The sequence below is a fragment of the Pithys albifrons genome, chromosome 11 (assembly GCF_047495875.1).
Source record: "Pithys albifrons albifrons isolate INPA30051 chromosome 11, PitAlb_v1, whole genome shotgun sequence".
NCBI lineage: Eukaryota > Metazoa > Chordata > Aves > Passeriformes > Thamnophilidae > Pithys > Pithys albifrons.
The window spans coordinates 26,134,494-26,154,787 of NC_092468.1; the positions used below are offsets into that span (position 1 = coordinate 26,134,494).

A 20,294-nucleotide genomic window follows, 5' to 3' on the forward strand; every position below is an offset into this window, starting at 1 on the left:
GAAGTAAGTCAATCTCAGTGACGGGACTGTGCTTTAACTGGGTTACCAGGGGGTGGAGGATGCCGAGCTCAGCAGTTCAACCACGTGGGGCTGCAGCTGTGGCCAGCTGTGGCCAGGTGTGGTGGGCTGGGCAGGAGGGGCAGCGGCTGCAGGGCCAGGAGTGGTGCTGGGGCACATTCCAGGCCCTCCAGAAATGAGAGTTAGTTTGACAGTAACAAACTGCCACCTGTGTTCTGTCACTGCTGGGCTCTTAATTAAAAAGAGCTGCTGCTGTCCTGTCCCCCTCCTTAGGCAGGAGGAGGAGAGTGTGTCTGTGCATGTGCTGAGGGCCCAGGGTGTGAAAGGGTTGAGCTTTTTAGATCACTGTCATTAGAAGTGCTCAGCTTTCAGCACTGACTTGCTCTGAATGACTTTTTTTGCTAATGAAAATATGCAGTTGCTCTAAGGAAAAAACCCAACATGAAAGCCCCAAGGCTCTTGAAAACTTGTTTACACAAACTTTTAGATAAACTGCTTGTTGTATCTTAAATTTTTAAGATCTCTTAGAGCTATGATGGAATTCAGAGTACAAGTGCAAGGCAGCATTTGTAGAGCAGTCCCCCTCCTGTGGCTGCCACCCCAGGGAAGGTGTGTCCTGTCATTCATGCCAGAGGCAGCTGCCCAGGGCCCTCAGGAACAGGACTGAGCCTGGGGCAGCCCTGGGGTATTGGAGCAGGTGAGTGTTGTGGGTCCTTCCACTGAACAGACCGAATTACAGAAAGCAGAGGTACCTGAAGGCTGTTCATCCATCTCCATTTCCTTATAGTCTCTCAGCAATCAGATGCTCTCCCAGGCCCCTGGTTTGTGCCATTGCTTCAAGTCCATTCAGGTAAATTGGCTCTCTGACAGGTGAAGGAGGACAGAGGCTGCTGCTCTTTATTTTATGGAAAAGGAAAATGTAAAATGCTGCAGCTTCCCCAAGAGATGCAATTTCTTTGACAGGAATGACATCAACAACTGGCATTTTAAGATACACCATCGAATTAAAATCAAAGCTTTTTTTAGTAAGGATTTAAAAGCATTTTATTGATTGTTGTCGTATAAAATCATAAAAGTCTTCAGTTCCTGAAGAACTGTGTCCAACAATAGCTAAAATGAAAAATATCTTTAAAAAACATTACAGCATTTTTTGAAAAACTAGGTATGAAAAATATATACAAGGTATTAAAAAATCTGAATAAAATTAATGCCTGGATTTACACATTCAGTTGTTAAACATCTGCCTGTATACAGTAAAATTTGTTAAAACAGTAGCAGTATTTTTACTGTGTTAAATAAGTCTTTGTTCCATTTACAGCTTCTTTCATTGCTATTTTATCAGTCCTCTTATAAATTAATTTACAGGGCTGTGTAACCACTGTCAGACTGTCCAGGTAAGTACTTTTGTACAGAATTATTACCTTCCTAATAATATGGTTAAATTGTTAGAGACAGACACCCAATTCACTCACCAATGGAATCAGCATCTTGCAGACTCTGAAACAACCTGCAGCCCCTTTACAGGAGAGGGGAAGGCAACCCGAGGAAAGCCTTGGAGTACAGCTGTCCCCTCAGTGGGAGTGAGCTCATACTTACCCTGCAGAGTCAGGCCAGGGGTTCATCACAGTCACTCCACAGACACTGAACTCCCTGAACTCTGCTGGGCCGAGGCTGTTTGTTCTCACAGCAGGGAGGGGAGTGCAGTGTGAGCAGCAGCTCCTGCCAGGGCGGTGCCCCTGGCCCTGGCCCTGCCTGCTCTGCCCCAGCAGCCCCTGCAGGGGTGAAGCACCAGGAGCTCTGGGGGCTGAGCTCTGCTGGTGCCCAGAACACCCACAGCCAGCAGAGAGGACCTGGCACCTCGGGGGCACTGGGCAGCTCTTGGTTCTCCCTGTGCTGCTGCACGTGTGGATCCCACATGATGATACAGACACAGGTAAACAGAGTTCAATAGAACAGGGAAAGAACTGATCTCCAGCACTGAAGAGCAGAAACTCCCCAGACCCTGAACAAAGTACTTCATGTTCCTGCAGCCCATCAAACCCCTGCTCTGAAACAGGATCCCAGGACCCCCTTAAACACCTGAGGAAACCATTTCCAGCAGTATTTCTGTGCCAAGGTGGATCAGCAGCTCCCACTTGCAGAGTGTGGCACCTCTTCCTTGCTTTCAGAAATCCTTCTGCCACTGCAGAGTAAAAGGAGACAGTCTGAGCTGCCTCAGTGTCAGAGACCACCCAACTGGAGGCACGGCTCTGGATTCTTCCTGGAGCTTCTGCCAGCTTTGTGCCAAGGCCCAGGCTGTGCCTGGATTTGCACTGGAGAGGTAGGTCAGCCTTTATGGAGCAGAGAGCTGGTTAGTGTAGTTCAGATCACACGCGGGTTGTGACACAAGGGGGGAGTATCCCATGGACACCCTGGCAGATACTGGGACTGTTCCACTGCAGCTCTTCAGGACGCCCCAGCTCCATGGACAGGGTGAGTCTGCTGGTGAAAGGAAGTCAGGATGCTCCAAAACAGATGGAGCAAGAGGGCAAGGAGGCAGGGATGGAGGAGCTGAAGTTGAACGAGAGTCAGGAGCTGCAGAGCTGCAGCACCCAAGGCACTGCTGGGAGTTGCAGGCTGCTCTGGTCGAGCCAGACTTGAGTCAGGGAACCTTTGGAAACCAAAGATGGGTATGAGCAGGGTGCTGGGGAGGAGGGGCTGGGCTCCCGTGCCCACATGTCGCCAGTATCAGTGTGCTGGTGAAGAGGGTCAGCTCTGGTGCCCACGTGTCCCACGAGGAGCCAAGAGCAGCTGGTGCAGCCCCTGGTGCCGCAGGCGTGTCCCAAGCTACACGTTGGTCTCCAGCCCCAGCAGGCGCCCCATGCGCTCCATGTTCTTGTCCAGGGTGGCCCTGCAGGTGATCTCCTTGGCACACTCCAGGGGGAACCAGCCCCGCTGCCCGTCCCGCAGCCGCTCCCCCTCGTACCACCCTGCGGGCACAGGACAGGCAGGACCTCACTGGCACTGCCACACCTGGCTGGGGCACACTGAGGTGACAGCTGACAGTCACCACACACATCACACCACATGCATTTGCCTTGGCACTGAATAAAGGAGCAGATTGAAACAGATCTGGCAGATACTTATACAGGCAGACTATGGGGGAAATACTATATAAAATGTACTACACAATTTCATTTTTCTATATTGTAGTTAAAATACAGTTTGGAATAATGACTGTAATATCACTGCAATCTAATGAGAGCAATGCAGCCCAACTGACAGGATCCTGGATTTCGTATGTAGCACTGAGTGACACCAAGTTGGGATTTACCCCTCAAGTGCTGACAGTGTCCTGCCTCCCTGAGCCAGCACATGGTGCTGTCACTGCAGTTGTGGGCAGTCCAGGCAAGGACCAGCTTTGATCTTGGGGTGCTGGATCCTGGGGAACACCTCAGCAAAGCCAGAGCTGTGTCTGCAGCTGGCAGGGGAGCCCAGGCCGTGCACTGCGCAGGCTGGGGCTGTTTCTCCTGGACAACCCTGGCACTGCCTGGGGTATCTGAGCTCCTTATTTTCAGATAAATTCAATTTCTTATCTGTGGACACTTGACATGTCACAAGCAGCCCCCCTGCATGTTCTGCAGCTGGGTATGCTCTGCTCCTCTGCTGCCCAGCCACAGCCTGTCCTTAGAAGGCTGAACCCAGATGCTCAGGCTTTTCCTGGAGCTGAACCTTTGCCCACTGTAGTCCTGTGCCATTAGAAACAGCTTTTTCTGACCCCTGCAGAGGTCACTGCCCACAACCAAACCCTCACTCACCATCAGCCACTTTCTGGTACACCAGAACCACATCAGCCACTTGCAGGGACAGCTCATCAGCCTGCTTGGCTGTGTATGTCCTGATGATCTCCACCTGTGCCAGAGCTGGGGAAGAGCAGGGCTCAGGTAAACAGGCACACACAGCACAGCATCTCATTACAACACACCACCATTCATAATCCCCACTTCAGGGTGTTCCTCCCCCCTCCCCGGGGTAGGTGCAGCTGCCCCTGGCCCTGCTGGGGGGGCACTGCTGTTCCCCTGGCAGGGCACTCACCCAGGAGTTGGCACTTACTGGTCCTGTCGGTGTGGTGGCCGTTGCTGTCCTGTCCCAGCGCTGTGACCCACCGTGCCCTGTCACTCCTGCAGGGCACCAAACACAGCCACTGTCCCCACTCTGCTCTGGGTGAGGGGCAGCACCTGTGAGTCACCTTTGGGTGTCAGCCCATGGGTGCATTTTGTGCCTTACAGAGACACACAAAGTTCAGCCCTAAAGCTGCTTCTTTTGGCCTCAGGAACCACACACCACATTAAGTGACAAAACTGAATCAGCTGTGCTGGAAATCTTTGTGTCAGAGAAAACATTTCATTTTACCTGCACAAAACCCTCTTCCACAGACACTCTGACCCACCCAGCTGGGCCCTGGAGGTTCCCCTCCCATCCCCTTCTCAAAGTACACAATAAGACTATAAAAATAGGTAATTTTCAAATACAGGAATTCTTTCCGGCCTCTTCCTCTGAGTGACAATCTACTATTTATACTGCAAACAGTACAGAACAAATCAATATAAATCTGCAGAACAAAACATCTTTTCATCTAAAGCCCAGACAACTAAAAATGTCCTGCATTTTTTCCCCAATAAAACTGTATTTCCAAACAAGTCTGAATCATCTGCTGCCTCCATAATGAGTTCTTTAACAGAAGCACTGGTGATCTTTGGTTCCTTTCAGGGTTATTCTAAACTTTGAAAGCAAACCTAAAGCCATCAATTTTTCCAGGCAGGGCTATGTCTGGAGCACTCCCTTTCATGTCCCTGTCCTGCCTCCAGCCTCCCCAGAACAGACAGACCCTTTCAGTGCTGGGAAGGTCGTGGGGAAGTCAATGGAGCCACACTGGGCACCCCCACCAGGACCTTGTTGCTGGTTCCCAAGGTAGGACAGTCCCCATAGAGCATCAGGACCAGCAGTCCCAGCAGCACCACCCACCCACCACCATCCATAACCACAGCTCCGTGCTGGGCAGAGCCTTCCATGTCTGCCTGTTCCCACACCTGGGCCACGCCTGTGCCCATCCTGGGGGTCCTGCTGTGCCCAGAGAGCTCCTGGGGGACAGCTCTGACCGAGGATTGAGCACCAAGTGTGCCACCCCCCCCCGTTGTGTCCCCCCCGATTGTGCCACCCACTCTGGTTCCCGCAGGTCTGCACTCACTGTGTGTCTGTCCCCAGCAGCATCTCCACCCTGTCCCCCGCGTGGTTGCTGAGCACCAGGAGCCTGAAGAGGTGCGGGGCAGGTGCCCGTCCCGCGTGTGCCGCGCCCCGCCCGGGGCAGGGGGTGGCACTGCCATCGTCCCCGTCGCAGGGCAGCACCAGCAGCTGCTCCCGCAGAGCGTACTCGGTGACATTGTAACTCTCCTCACTGCAGGACAGAGAGGGACAAACCCCCCATGGTTATGGCTCTGTCCCACTTGGTGTGTGTGGAGCAAACGCAGTCACAGAACCCACACTGAACTCCGAAGTCCAGCACGGCTCTCCAACACCTCTCACCTCCACCTGTGGGGCAGCAGCTTCTGCCAGTGTGTTTGGTGTGAGAAACAAGCTCTTATCTCAGCTCGGGGGGGATGTTTTCACTATTCTGCAGATTAAACACTGACATGTTCTGGTTTTTTGCAGAACAGCTTTGTGCATGATGGACACAGAACATGCCCCTGATGGACCCCCCCCAGCCTGATGCTCTGACCCAGGGAAAGGTGGGGTGGCTTGGCTGGGTTTTGTTTGGCTTTTTTTAAAGAAACCAGTTCAGTATTTCAGTCTGGACAACTCCTGCTGTGCCAAGGACAGAACTGGCAATGCCAGCTGGGAATGCTGCCACTGTCACCTGGAAATCTTGCACCTGAGACAGAAACGTGTCCATACCCTTGTTTAATGGATTCCTTACTAATTAGCAACTACTTTGCACATGTGCACAGCTAATCATAACTGCATTTCTTACTAGGTAATCAACAGAGGAAAACCTTTACCAATCCCTCCTACTCCTCACCTCCATCCCACAAACCAGTGGGGTTGGACAGGGCAGGGCAGTCCTTACCCTGCTGTGCCTCCTGTGCCCACACAGTGCCTTGTGCTGCCGTTGGCTACAGAATCCCCCTGGCACCCTGAGACACCACAGGATGGCAGGGAATGCTCCCAGGAGCTCTGACCCTCTGCAGGTGACACTCCCAGCCAGCCCTGACCCTCTGTCCTGCCAGCACTAACTGCTCCTGCCAAGATACTGCATTAAAGCCCTACAAGTATTAAGACCTTTTTTTAATGATATTTGAAAAAGAGTCAGATTGTGTCTACACACAGAAGGGGCTACCAAGACAACTGACTGGAAAAACACCCCCAATAAACTAAAATCTGGGCAGTGTGGAGCAGCAGTTTTATTGCTCTCCAAAGCCCTGTGTATAATGACACATCCCACGTTCCCATGTCCCTCCTGGCCCGATGCCCTTTGCCTCACTCCCTCCCAGGGCCAGTGTGCCACAGCAGCTGCTGGGCAGCAGCTCAGCCCCTGTCCCTGAGCTGTCCCAGCCAACAGCCCAGCAGGGACCAGCATAGAGCCAGGACAGGGCACACGAGGATGGACCTGGGCAGGGCTGAGCCAGGGCTGGGCTCTGGGAAAAGATCAAACTGTGAGACTGCAGCGCTCACAAAGGTCTATTTTTGGCACAAAGTGGTGTCTTAGTGCAATGCTAAGAATGTTCTGAAACACAACTGCTCAAGGCAGAGCACAAACATTTACCCTCAGCCAGCAGCCCGGGCTCCTGTGCAGCTGTGGGGCCGGGGCAGCCCCGGGGCTGGGAGGGCAGAGCACCCACAGCTCCAGCACCATTAACAGCTTTGTCACTTGGGCAGTGTGAGCCTCAGAGCAGGCACTGCTGCTCCATCACATCCCTTTGGGTGGGTATCCTGGGAGAGAACTGTGTGAGTGTGACAGGGACACCAAAGGCTGTCACTGGCTCTAGGCCCAGCCTGGACATTGCCATTCCAGCAGCTGGAAGCTGCTACAAATCCAAAGCCCCTGTCTGGATCAGGGCTGCTCCTTCCCAAACTTCTCTCTATGGCTTCAAGAGTGAACGTTTTAATTGGTCTGACAGTTTGGAATTTCAGTTGTGTTTGCCCAAAGTAAGTGCTGTTTAACAAGCAGTTACTCGTCCCCACGGGCTGATGGACAGGACTCAAAGAGCTCCTGAACTCCTTTCTCAGCCATCAGCATGTTAAAAGTCAATGCTGTGATTCCAGGAGCTGAACACAAAGGCAGTTTTACACTGGTGAAGCTCTTACCTCTTCTTCTTGGTGATAATGAGGACATCATTGAAGAGGAAGAAGTAGACCTGCTGCTTAGAGGTTCTTTTGGAAAAAAGTCCAGTGTCCTCCACATATGCAGTTAACTCTCCCCTTTTCACCAACCACCGTGAGGAGGAAACCAATGGGAATGGCTGCAAGGCAGGAAAATCTGTTTAGTCCCTAAAATGTAGAGACTTTTAAAAAATCAGATAACAGAGCACAATGTTTTTGGGGAAAATGCTTGAATAAACTCAAAGCTCAGAGATCACAAGCCCAACGGAGTTCCCAAGGTTTAAGGGATCTCCATCACTCCTACAACACACAGGGAACAGCTGCAAATACCTGGGAATCACTCAGGCACCTGATCACTGCTCACCAGAAATGAGAATGAACAGACCTGACTGGTCACACTTGGGGTGAACAGCCTGAGAGAGCTCCCGAGGGCACTAAAATCCAGCCTGTCTTCAGGAATGTTTGCAGAGTAAGCAGTGGCTCCTGAACCCCTGTGGGAACCACACTGTGCTCCTGGTGCCTCATGGCATGGGAAAAGCCACAAGGGATTTGAGCTGCCTGATGTCAAGACCTGGCTTTATTAATCCAAATTATTCCCAACTGCAGGAGAACCAGGGCCCACAAGAAGGCCCTTTGTTCCTCTGGGCCAGGAGCACGAGGGGAGGTGTGAGACTGTCCTGGTCACACAGACCCCTCCGAGGCTGCTCTGGGACACACCACCCAGGCAAAGGCCACACTGATGGGCACAACTGCCCGTGTCCCCTCAGCTGGCACCCGGCACACGCCTTTAACAACACCCTGCCTGCAGGTTGGCACTGCCCGTGTCCCCTCAGTTGGCACCTGGCACACGCCTTTAACAACACCCTGCCTGCAGGTTGGCACTGCCCGTGTCCCCTCAGCTGGCACCTGGCACACGCCTTTAACAACACCCTCCCTGCCTGCAGGTTGGCACTGCCCGTGTCCCCTCAGCTGGCACCTGGCACACGCCTTTAACAACACCCTGCCTGCAGGTTGGCACTGCCCGTGTCCCCTCAGCTGGCACCTGGCACACGCCTTTAACAACACCCTGCCTGCAGCTGGGCAGGTGCCTCCTCAGCTCTGCATCCATTAATCCCTTTGCTGAGCCAACTCCAGCCTGTGGGTACCTGCCCACGGTGCTGAGCCAAACCCAGCTGGGACTGGGACTCTGCTCCTGGAGAAGAAAACAAACTCTTGAAAATAAACCCCCACAATTCCTCTGATGCAGAAGATTAAAAGTTTAAGAGCTTCTGGACCTTGGTTAAAAACTCAGTTCTACAGATGAGCCGTGCACAAAAGTGACACAAGAACTGAGTTGCTTCTCTTGTGCTCCCATGGAATTCTCCACAGTTACATCTAACAAAATAAACAGAAATCCCAAAACATTCTGTGAGGGTGGGCAAGAACAGAAATACTGTAACTAATTTATAATGGTTATAAAACGGAATTACAGCCCCACAATGATTGGTTTACAAGCACAAAATACTTTAAAAAGTTCTATTTGAGGATGAACTAAAAATGCCTCTAATCTGTACTCCAAGTGAGTTCAGCCCATTTTCCTGAGTCTATTCCAGAGGCAGCTTGGTTTTAATTTTTCCTTAATTGCCAAAGCAGCACATCACGTGCAGTCCCTGCAGCAGAACAGGCTCTCAGAGCTGAGATTTGCCTTGAGCCCTGGCCAAAGTGGGGCTCCCTCTGCCAGCTGGCAACACCCCCAGACAGGGCCTGAGCCACCCAGAGCTGCATCTGGGAGCACAGAGGGAAACTCTCCCATAAAAGCACAGAAGGCAAAGCCCAAGAAGCTGCTGTGGCTGCCCTGGCAGCAGCAGGAGCTGCTCCTCACAGGGAGGGGATGGACAGAGCCCTGGCCTGGGGAAGGGGAGGGACTCCAGACTCTGCAGGGACACCAACCCTGAGGGGCTCCTGGGACTGGGGGCTGAGTGGAACCAGAGGGGGGCCCAGCCCAGGGCTGACTGAGACATCCCACCCCTAAGGGGAAGGACAAACACCCCCAGGATCCTTCCCTGGTCTGGATGCTTTTTGCCAGGACACCTTTGCTGTCAGGTACATGAGAACACCTCAGCCCTGAGCAGCATCTCCTAATGCTGAAATCTTCTCAGCAGCTTAGTCTTTACAGCCAAGAATGCTCTTCTTTCAGCACATATTTGAAATCCCTTGTGCTGTACTGTCACCTTCTACTTAAAGTGAAAATACTTGACCAAAGTTTTAATTTTTGTCCTGATGCATCGTATCATTTCTTTGCAAGAATCACTGTGGGATTTGCCAATGCTGGGAGGAGTTCCCCTGTTCCCTGTGTCGGTGAAATGGTCAGAAATTCCTCCTCCTCATACCTTGATTTTGAATTCCAGCTGGGAGTTGATGGTGTACATCATCTCCGTCCTCTCCATCTTGCGGGCGCCCTCGTTGCACAGTCGGACCAGCTGCGAAGGGGTTAAGTGGGCTCAGGGTCTGCAGCATCAGTGGGGCACCTCTGGGGGGCACGGCCCCGGCAGCGCCCCGGCCCCGGCAGCGCCCCGGCCCCCCCGGCAGCGCCCCGGCCCCCCCGGCAGCGCCCCGGTTCCCCCGGCCCCGGCAGCGCCCCGGCCCCCCCGGCAGCGCCCCCGGCCCCCCCGGCAGCGCCCCGGCCCCCCCGGCAGCGCCCCGGCACCCCCGGCAGTGCCACCCCACGCTGGGCACACACGTGGCACTGCCCTGAGCCCCGGTGGTCCCACAGCTCCCTGACCTCACAAAGGTCCAGCCAAGGTCTGGCTCAGCAGGGCCAGAGAGCTCTGCCCCAGGTGAGTGAGCAGCTCCCAACACTCCCCCTCCTCCTCCTCCCACATGGACACAGCTCCCACCCCACGCTCTGCCCCACACACAGGCCCAGCAGCACCAGTGCCCCCCAGTCTGGGATCTGTGCCCAAGTAATAAAACCCCATCTCCAGGGGCCCTTCTCCAATACAACAGTGTGGAGGTTTTATGCCTCAGTGCTCCTCCTGACTGAAAACTGCACAGAAAACACCCATTTCCCCCTTCCAGTGCACAGGAATGTTCAAGGCCCAAGGAAATGTCCAGCTCAACAGGCAGAGAAACAGCTCTTGGTTTTACTGAACAGCACCCAGTGCTTCCCATCTCCCATCAGCCCACGACACAGTTCCTGAAATTCTGAGATCCTGGGAGGCAAAACCCCCAGTTTTCTTTTCACTCCACCACATTCTGGTTTAAAGAGATGTCTGTTTCCAGAATATAAATATATTAAGCAGATCAGTTGGAATTTCCCAACAGTAAACAAAAAAGGGATAATCTCCTCTCTCAGGTTCAGAGGGAAGGACCCAAATTTATTATCCAAGTCAGTGCTGTTGTAATGGACAGTCTGAGCCTGGAGACTCCTCTCCCACCACTGATTCCTGACAGAAAGCTGTGACTGGGGAGAGCAGCCCTGAAGCACTGACAGCAGGGGAGCTGGGCCACTCAAACAAACTCTTAAGCCTGCTCAGAAAAGGCAGACCTTCCTTACTGTGAGGACACTGTTCTGGGGTTTGTGATACACACAGTCCACCCTGGGCTTTCTGCTGGAAAAACTGGCAGAAAACACGATAAATTTGTCCAACTACACAATGAAACAGGTGAACAGGATGGGCAATAAACATAAAAATTAATTCTCAAGTGACCAACAAAACCCCAAAACAGCCACTTCTCTGGTGGGTTTCTGGAATTACAAAGGCCTGGAGGGCAATTCAGGAAGGAGAACAGTCAAAGCAGGAAAAATGCTGCAGAGAAAAATGTCAGTGAGCTCTTAGGGACACACCTTGCTGACTTCCTTCAGAGCCTGCTTGCAGTTCTCGTATTTTGCTGAGTCCTTGGGAGTTTTCTGGCAAATAGTCTGAAAGAAAACATCAGTTACCTCAGAGGACCAAGCAGCAGATTGCAACCCACAGGGAACTCAGTGTCTGTGAATGAACTGTCCAAGTGATCAAATTAATCAGTGCCCAATTAGCAAACACAGAGAACAAAATCATCAGTGCTGTTTCTGGCTCCTGCCAGAGCTGGACTCTGAGCTGGGTCACCCTCTGCACTGCCAGGGGTGGTGCAGCTCCTCGTGTGGCTCTGGCACTTCAGCTGCAAACCCGGAGCCCTGGAGTGAGTTCTGCCCCAAACACTGCCTGGCACCTCCCTCACTGCCCCAGGGCCCTGTCACTGCAGGCAGGGACAGCTCAGGGCCACCACAGAGCCCCTGTCACTGCACAGGCAGGGACAGCTCAGTGCCACCACACAGCCCCTGTCACTGCAGGCAGGGACAGCTCAGGGCCACCACACAGCCCCTGTCACTGCACAGGCAGGGACAGCTCAGTGCCACCACACAGCCCCTGTCACTGCAGGCAGGGACAGCTCAGGGCCACCACACAGACCCTGTCACTGCACAGGCAGGGACAGCTCAGGGCCACCACACAGACCCTGTCACTGCACAGGCAGGGACAGCTCAGGGCCACCACACAGCCCCTGTCACTGCAGGCAGGGACAGCTCAGGGCCACCACACAGCCCCTGTCACTGCACAGGCAGGGACAGCTCAGGGCCACCACACAGCCCCTGTCACTGCACAGGCAGGGACAGCTCAGGGCCACCACACAGCCCCTGCCCTCAGGGATGGAGTTCACCCTTCAGGCCTTAAATCCCCCATTCCCAAGAGCATCTCCTGCCAAAGGGCCTTCCCTGCTGTCCATGACAGGTCTTGTTTTCCCACTGCAGGGCTAATGTCAATCCCAGCACTACATACAATTCCTGTGCTGGAGCCTCCTGGGGTTCAAAGTTATTTTGACCCTTTACTGTACAATTTCCCTGTTAGAATGTTCAAATCTTTAGCTTGTGAACGGGGTCAGGAGCAGGAGGGGCCAGTCACAGTTGGCAAACAAATGCAGCAGGACTCCAAAATCCACAGCCCAGAATGTACAGCCCTGGACTGGCAGAAGGGAGGGAATCTGGAGAGACTGGAATGAGTCAGGAATTGAACATGAGAGAATGGTGACACTGAAAGAACAGGCACCAAGTTAAAATACAGAAGTAGCTGTTCTCACATCCATCAGTAAGGGGAGCCGAGTGACCCTCTGCATGGGAAGGATGAGGAAGGAGATCATGGGCAAATTCCTGCAATCCTTGTGGGCCTCGATCCGGGACAGCACCTCCTTAAACGCTGGATTGGTGGCTCTGGGGGACAAGAGGGAGAGAATTAGAGGTTGTGTTTTACCAAACGACAGTGCAAGTTGCTATAAATCCTGGTTTCATTAACAGGTAAGTGTGATTGGCAGGAGCTGGGTCACCCAAGGCCAGCACTGACCCCAGCCCTCAGGTGCTGCCACCCCTGGCCACGGGGGCAGGCTCAGGGCTGGGGCAGGAGAGGGAATGTGCCCCGTGACCAGGGGCAGGCTCAGGGCAGCCTGTGACACTGAACTGGGGCAGGAGAGGGAATGTGCCCCGTGACCAGGGGCAGGCTCAGGTCTGGGGCAAGAGAGGGAATGTGCCCCGTGACCAGGGGCAGGCTCAGGGCTGGTGGAGGAAAGGGAATGTGTCCCGTGACCAGGGGCAGGCTCAGGGCTGGGGCAGGAGAGGGAATGTGCCCCGTGACCAGGGGCAGGATCAGGGCTGGGGCAGGAGAGGGAATGTGCCCAGTGACCAGGGGCAGGCTCAGGGCTGGGTCAGGAGAGGGAATGTGCCCCGTGACCAGGGGCAGGCTCAGGGCAGCCTGTGACACTGAACTGGGGCACGAGAGGGAATGTGCTCCCACTGCCCCCATTCCCCCAGAGGAACAAGCAAGGCCAGCTCAACCTGGCCCCATCTCCCAGCCTGTGTCCCCTGTCCCCTCAGTGCTCACAGCAGCCTCTGCAGGGTTCTCTGCTGGTACACCTTGCCCTGTGTGTGCCCCCCTGTGCCCCCCTGCTCACAGCAGCCTCTGCAGGGTTCTCTGCTGATACACCTTGCCCTGTGTGTGCCCCCCTGTGCCCCCCTGCTCACAGCAGCCTCTGCAGGGTTCTCTGCTGATACACCTTGCCCTGTGTGTGCCCCCCTGTGCCCCCCTGCTCACAGCAGCCTCTGCAGGGCTCTCTGCTGGTACACCTTGCCCTGTGTGTGCCCCCCTGCTCACAGCAGCCTCTGCAGGGCTCTCTGCTGGTACACCTTGCCCTGTGTGTGCCCCCCTGTGCCCCCCTGCTCACAGCAGCCTCTGCAGGGTTCTCTGCTGGTACACCTTGCCCTGTGTGTGCCCCCCTGTCCCCTCAGTGCTCACAGCAGCCTCTGCAGGGTTCTCTGCTGATACACCTTGCCCTGTGTGTGCCCCCTGTCCCCTCAGTGCTCACAGCAGCCTCTGCAGGGCTCTCTGCTGGTACACCTTGCCCTGTGTGTGCCCCCCTGTGCCCCCCTGCTCACAGCAGCCTCTGCAGGGTTCTCTGCTGGTACACCTTGCCCTGTGTGTGCCCCCCTGTCCCCTCAGTGCTCACAGCAGCCTCTGCAGGGTTCTCTGCTGGTACACCTTGCCCTGTGTGTGCCCCCCTGTGCCCCCCTGCTCACAGCAGCCTCTGCAGGGTTCTCTGCTGATACACCTTGCCCTGTGTGTGCCCCCCTGTGCCCCCTGCTCACAGCAGCCTCTGCAGGGCTCTCTGCTGGTACACCTTGCCCTGTGTGTGCCCCCCTGTGCCCCCCTGCTCACAGCAGCCTCTGCAGGGTTCTCTGCTGGTACACCTTGCCCTGTGTGTGCCCCCCTGTGCCCCCCTGCTCACAGCAGCCTCTGCAGGGTTCTCTGCTGGTACACCTTGCCCTGTGTGTGCCCCCCTGTGCCCCCCTGCTCACAGCAGCCTCTGCAGGGTTCTCTGCTGATACACCTCATTGCTGCAGTACTTCACGTAGGGGTCGAAGGAGGAGCCCGCGTGTCTCTCCACGATGTCACTGATGTCATCAATGCAGATGTTGTTCTGGTGTCTTGCTTCCAGTTCTTCAAAGAACCTGGGAAAGACAAAATCAATTACTCACCTTTACAAAAAATAGCATCTTTCTCTCATGACTTTTCACACTTCACCTGACACAACCCGTGACTTCACAAAGCAGTGACACCTGGAAGGTTTGTGACAGGGTGAGCTCAGCCCTCCTTTGGCAGAGCAGGGAGGGAAATCCTGCCAGGACACAGATCCAGGGGAGGGTGTCCCCTGGCAGCTCAGCAGCAGCACTGGCAGAGGCACTCCCCTCTCCCACTGCCAGAACCCAAACTGCATCCCTGAGCTGGTCAGACCAGAATTTCCAGAAATGGAGTTGGAAAAGAAATTAAACTACTTCAAACACACATTAACACATTTCCTCTTGCAATTAAAGGCAGCACAACACCAGAAGTGCTTGATGAAATCCAGGCTTTCCCAGGAACCACAACAGATTCCCAGCACTGCCCCCCAGGAACTGCCCCACTGGGACTCCTTTCTCTCTGCTCAGACACGTTTACCCCGGGAGAACCTCCCACTGCTGCCAATTTACTGTGCTCAGGAAAGGAGGAAATCCTGCATTTCCTGCTGTGCTGTGGCACCCTGACAAGGTGTTGGACCCTGCTGGGCCACAACTTCCACTGGCAGAATTTATGTGGTGCTTCATCAGTGACATCACCAGGCACAGGCACTGCAAGAATTGTACAAATCTGGGACAGTAGAAGACTCAGAAAATAAAAAGAAAAAAGGTAATAGAGGAGCAGAGAGGAGCAGCACCCCCAAGTCCATCCCCCCAAACATGAACTATAAGGAAACCATGCACTGAAATTTGAATCAAAAGTGGTGGCTTTTCACAGCCAATCTGCTAATTTGTAGATACAATCAGGGAACAGACACATCACAAACCCTTTCACTTACAATTCTAGGACATACTCTGTCAAAGCTCAGGACTGAGGGATGGAGTGATTAAATTCAATTTAACCCACTATGAATTAGCTGCACTGTGTGATGCCTTTTTTGCTGAATACCAGAAGGATTTATTTAAAGCACCTCTTTCTGTTAATTCCAGACAATTCCCCTCAGCCCTCAGAGCCAGCAGGTGCTGCCCTGGGCACCACCACAGGCTGTGCCAGGCCACAAACACTCCCAGGCTCATCCTCCTCCCCCAGTGCCAAACACTGAACATCCAGAGCAAAGGCAAGGCCAAAGTGCAGGTGCTTTATGGCCCTGGCAGTGCCTGCAGCAGGTGGAGCAGCAATGCCTGGCACAGGGCAGGCCAAGGGGCAGGACACAGCCCCAGTGCTGCTGGACTCTCCCTGGGCCATCCCAGCCCCTTCCCTGCCCAGCAGGAAGGGACCCACAGCATAAATGGAGTCTGGGTGACAGCTGGAAGGCTTTGAAGGACTTCTGTTCTCCTGTCCTCAAACACAAATATTCACATAAATAACTAACTGTGCAGAGGCTGGGCCACAGGAGAGCCACTGGCTGCAAGAAATCAGCTGCAAAGGCTGCCCTGGGATGGGCTCTTCACTTTCTTTTTTAAACAGAGAATATGTCTCCATAACACAGGAGTGGGTTTCAGTACAAATGAATGTCAGGCAGCTCCATGCCATGGTCCTGGAGCTCCCACAGCTCCTGCCCAGCTCACCCCTTCCTCTCCCCACTGTCCCAGCAAAATCTCAGCCCAAAAGGGGCTATTTTCATTTGATGCCAAACCCGTGTGTTGCTGGGTAACAAACCATCTTCAGTCACCACTGAGGGAAGATTTAGGGTTTGGGTGTTTGGTTTTTTATTTTTTAGAAAAGCAGCTACCCCACTAATGTTAAACCAGCCCTGGGAAGGCAAATAGAGACAGAAGTGGCAGTTCTTGGGCTCAGGGCCTCAGAGGAGGAAGAAAAAGTATCTCCAAAAATACCTAATAATAGACATAAAAAACTGAACAGAAAGGACTGAACTGGAACTAGAGCAAGGACTGGCAGGAGAGTTTTGAGTTCTCCAGTGACAACAGGAGGAGTTCTGAGGGGACCTGACCTGAGTCTCCTCCCAGGACAGTCACAGACCTCCCATGCTGCCCCTGCACAGGATGAGCAGGGACAGGGAGAGCTCTGGAGTCAGAGGTTTTCCAGAAAGGGACACAAAGCCAGTTAGTTGGGCAGGATAACTCTGGCAGCAGCACAACACACAGAGAGGACAGCAGGGAGATGAAGAGCAGACAGGCAAGGCAAAGTTCCTGGAATTCCCTAGAGAGAGAGGCAAACCAAGCAAGACTCCACTGGCCACTGTTCAGGAATAATGGTTTGTAAGTTTAAAATAGAAACTGAACCACCTTTCACCTGACAAACACTGTTCATATTGCCATGCTTCAGCACCTACAAATACAATTAAAATGCACAGCTCCAGTCACCCAGCTGAGAGGAGCTGAGGGCAGAGGGATCCTGACCAGACCTGCACTGAAGTCTCCTGTGTCTAATCCTGTCTCCAAGGAAACCACATTAGAAAGAACCATCCCTGGGCCAGGAATGCAAGTCCCAGCTGCACATTGTGGGGAAGTTCTGTTTACCAACAGGAGGCAACAGTGCAGGGCAACCAGAGCTGTTCAGCTGCCAGGGGAACCCTCCACACGAACAATTCCCACACCCTAAAGCCACAGAGCTCAGCACCAAGTGCTGATGTCAGACAGACCCACGAGGAGGAATCAGAGGGAACAGCAGGATAAAGGCACTGTCCCAAGGCATCAGCAAGATCCAAATCCATAAAGGTGTTCTGTGGGCATCTAAAACTTAAAGGGAAAAAAAGATATTTTGGACTCAAAGACTGTACTCACAATATTTAAGTTCTTATTTTCCCTTTTCTTATTATGTGCAGGGTTTGGGGTGGGTTTTTGTGCTCTGTCAAAGAAACTGAGCAACAGAACTCTGCAGCCCTAAGAATCATGTTTTTAATGCCTGGTAACTGATTCAACACACACACCAAAGAGCACTGGGACTGCCTTTTCCTGTGCAAACAGATGAGGCTCCATCATTTACAGTATTTGGGGAAGAGATGAAGCATTAATCTAATTTACCAGAAAAGTGCTGGGAGGAAGCTTATTTGGTTCCTAACCTTTAAAATTAAATTAGGATATCAGACAAGCTGTAAACCTCCCTCACAAACACACAGGGGCTTCTCTAGAGCAACCAAGACACAGAGTTTAAGAACAGTCAGAACCCGTCAACACATTTTTATCAGTGCCTTTTCCTGCCAAGGCAGATCTGGTATCACTGAAGATTCTGCCTTTTGCTGGCCCGATGGCAGAGGCACAAAAAGCTTTCCCTTCCCTTCCAAACTTGGTGGTTTAACCTGCCAGCCCAATTGTTCCTGGAGACATTTCCCTCATTCCCCTGGGACTGCTCTTTCCCCAGGGAGGTTCCTGGGGAGCTGTGGCCTCTCCTGCCCCATGTCCTGCCCCTGATTCCTCAGCCTGCTCAGCCCACTCCTCACTGAGCTCCCCACAGCATCCCCACACCAGCCCAGCAGCTCCTGGCTCTGTGTGTGGGTTCAGCCCCTCTGAGCTCCCTGTCTCACACAGGCACACACCCAAGGGAAGGTTTAAGCTTCTGAAGCCCCTCCTGAGAGGTTTCCCCCAACACACAGTGAGTGCTGCCCCAATTATGCAGCTCCACTCTGTGTTAGGGACATTCCAGGAGCTCCCAGGAGCAGGGAGGACTCTGCTGGCTGCATTCTGCTCCCAACAAAGGCAGCTTTGTTCCCCCAGGAATGGCCCTGCCATGCACCAGAGGCCTGTCCTGGTGTTTCTGGAGAGTCCCCATTAAACATATTCCAAGTCAAAGTTCTAGATAGAAGCTTTAAGCAATTTTGACTAAAGGTTTTTACACACTATTTTCATCAGCTCAAGTTCTTCAGCTCACCTGACTTTTGTCTGAGCTACCAAACCCACTGGTCACTACACACATACTCAGGCTTTATAAGTAAAAGCTGCTTGAAATGCAGCAGAATGGGAGAGATGCTCTATTTTATAACAAAAGGACAGATTTTGTTACCTTGAAAGACCTTGAAAATGCAAAGACACAGTTTGGAGATACCAAGAAAGAGGCTTCTGGTTTAAAGTCACTTCCATTATTTACACAAACAATGTTGGTCAAAGCCAGCACAAAGTTTTGTTGCAGTTTAACAGTATCTCATAATTCAGCAAAGAAAATATGTTTTCATTTAAGTGTAAAATGGAGTTACAACTTCTGTTTTCACTCCAAGTTATAAAAAAGCAAGTTCTTAATCCATCAGACTTCACAGACAAGAAAGAATAAGATAATAATTCTAGGCTAATGTGGTATTTTTCCATTCTTTTTTTTCCCTCTCCCCCTCCCACTTCCTTTGAAGACCATTAATCAAAAGGGCTTTAAGAGTTCCCCTAAAAATATTGCTCTCCCCACCCCCCTCATCCTTCACTTTTACAACACACACCATGTGAGGAGAGGCCTTTGAAAAGTCCTTTTCCCTGAAAATCCAGACTTTGACAATCTGCATTCCCTGAGCCCAGTGCTGAGGTGCTGCCCCTTCCTGAGGTGGCTGAGGGGTCACACAGCACCAGCTCCTGGCACAGACCTCGTGCAGGAGAGAGAGAAGGACCAGTGGGAAAAGGGGCCCAGCCAAGCCCCAGTCCTGTTCCACAGCTCTAAACTGGGCTTGCACTTGGCACAACAGACCAGCCTCTCCCCCAGGTGTGTTCAGGAAACTAAACTTGGTACTGCACAAACTTCAGGAGACAAAGTCCAGTTGCTGCCCAGCAGATGTCAAACTGCACAGACCTGGTGGGGCTTCAGAGAAAAGCACCAAGAAAAGACTTTACCGTGACCGGGAACATGAAACTTCCCAAGTTCCACAAAGGTACAGGAGGGTTTAATGCTAAAGATTTCAGATTTCACCATCACAATTTCTACAAGAAGGACAATTTCTTCAAAGGAGACAAAAGAAGAGGGCACAAAGACAAAAATATCTGGATTCCTTATTCAACCCGAGCCCTTTGCCACAGAGCACAGCAAACACTGACTGAGGAAACCCTGGCAAGAGCCAGTTCCTGAGGGCAAGTGGGAAACTCCCAGTCAATTACAATGTAATGGGCAGACTAAGCTTGGCCTGACAGGCTGTAAAGACCAGGACTGAATGCCTGAGGTGTGAGCATTTAGCTCAGAACTGGCTAATTTGAAGGAAGCTGATTTCTACTGCAGCACACCCTGTGCTTCCCCTCCCTGCCACTTTCAGAGGCACAAATATCAGACCACCCCCATTAAGGGTGAGCTCAGGGTGCCAAGGTGAGGCTCCCACACTCCCATCCCTGTCCACTCCTACTTGGACTGTCCCTCTCCAAACCAGGATGAGTTTGGGAAGAAATAGTCACTTCAGCTTCCAGTTAGAAACTTGCTTTTACGTTCTCTTAAATGCAGAAATGCTGCACTTACTTTTTGCTTGCTTCATAAACATCTGTGATGTTGGAGAAGAGGTGGTGGCTCTCTGTTTTGGTCATTGTGAGGCTCAGTTCCTTGGAATTTTTAAACATCCGGAGCAGAATCTCCAAGCTCAGCAAGTAAGAATGCTCAGAAGAAATCACCTCAAATATTGCCTGCAAAGGGGAGGGGGAAAGAAAAGACTTACTAGAGACTGGGCTTCTTGTTGTTAAAAAAATGCAATGTTGAGGAGGGGTGCAAAGCCAAGTTTTTGCATGTAAACTACAGATTATGACACAAATATTCACTTCTATGACAGTTGCACCATCTACTCAAAAATAAGTGATTTAATACCAGAAAAAAGGTTTTTATGAAGTAAGTCTATATTCAGTTCCAATGCAACTGCAACCAGTGAGTTTGAAGACCACTCAAGACCAAGTGTGACCACTCCCCATTCATACTCCTGAGAGGTGGGTCTGGAGTTTGTGCTTGGTTTTTAAACAG

At 52.5% G+C, this 20,294-nt stretch overlaps 1 protein-coding gene across 2 annotated transcripts in view; it reads right to left on the reverse strand.

Annotated features, from left to right (window-relative positions):
* Positions 1-1,041: 1,041 nt before the first annotated feature.
* ARHGEF26 (Rho guanine nucleotide exchange factor 26) overlaps positions 1,042-20,294 on the reverse strand; it is a 110,855-nt gene continuing 91,602 nt past the window's right edge. Inside the window, exons 6-15 of one of the 2 annotated variants that reach the window (XM_071566767.1) lie at positions 19,806-19,966; positions 14,231-14,383; positions 12,466-12,595; positions 11,201-11,275; positions 9,744-9,833; positions 7,360-7,514; positions 5,246-5,452; positions 4,111-4,178; positions 3,816-3,920; positions 1,042-2,668 (exon numbers count right to left, since the gene is read on the reverse strand). In XM_071566767.1, coding sequence (XP_071422868.1) covers positions 2,586-2,668; positions 3,816-3,920; positions 4,111-4,178; positions 5,246-5,452; positions 7,360-7,514; positions 9,744-9,833; positions 11,201-11,275; positions 12,466-12,595; positions 14,231-14,383; positions 19,806-19,966 — 1,227 coding nt within the window. In that variant the 3' untranslated portion in view covers positions 1,042-2,585. Of the gene's footprint in view, positions 2,669-2,756; positions 2,988-3,815; positions 3,921-4,110; positions 4,179-5,245; positions 5,453-7,359; positions 7,515-9,743; positions 9,834-11,200; positions 11,276-12,465; positions 12,596-14,230; positions 14,384-19,805; positions 19,967-20,294 lie in introns of those variants that run through there. The other variant, XM_071566765.1, reaches the window with a different exon arrangement.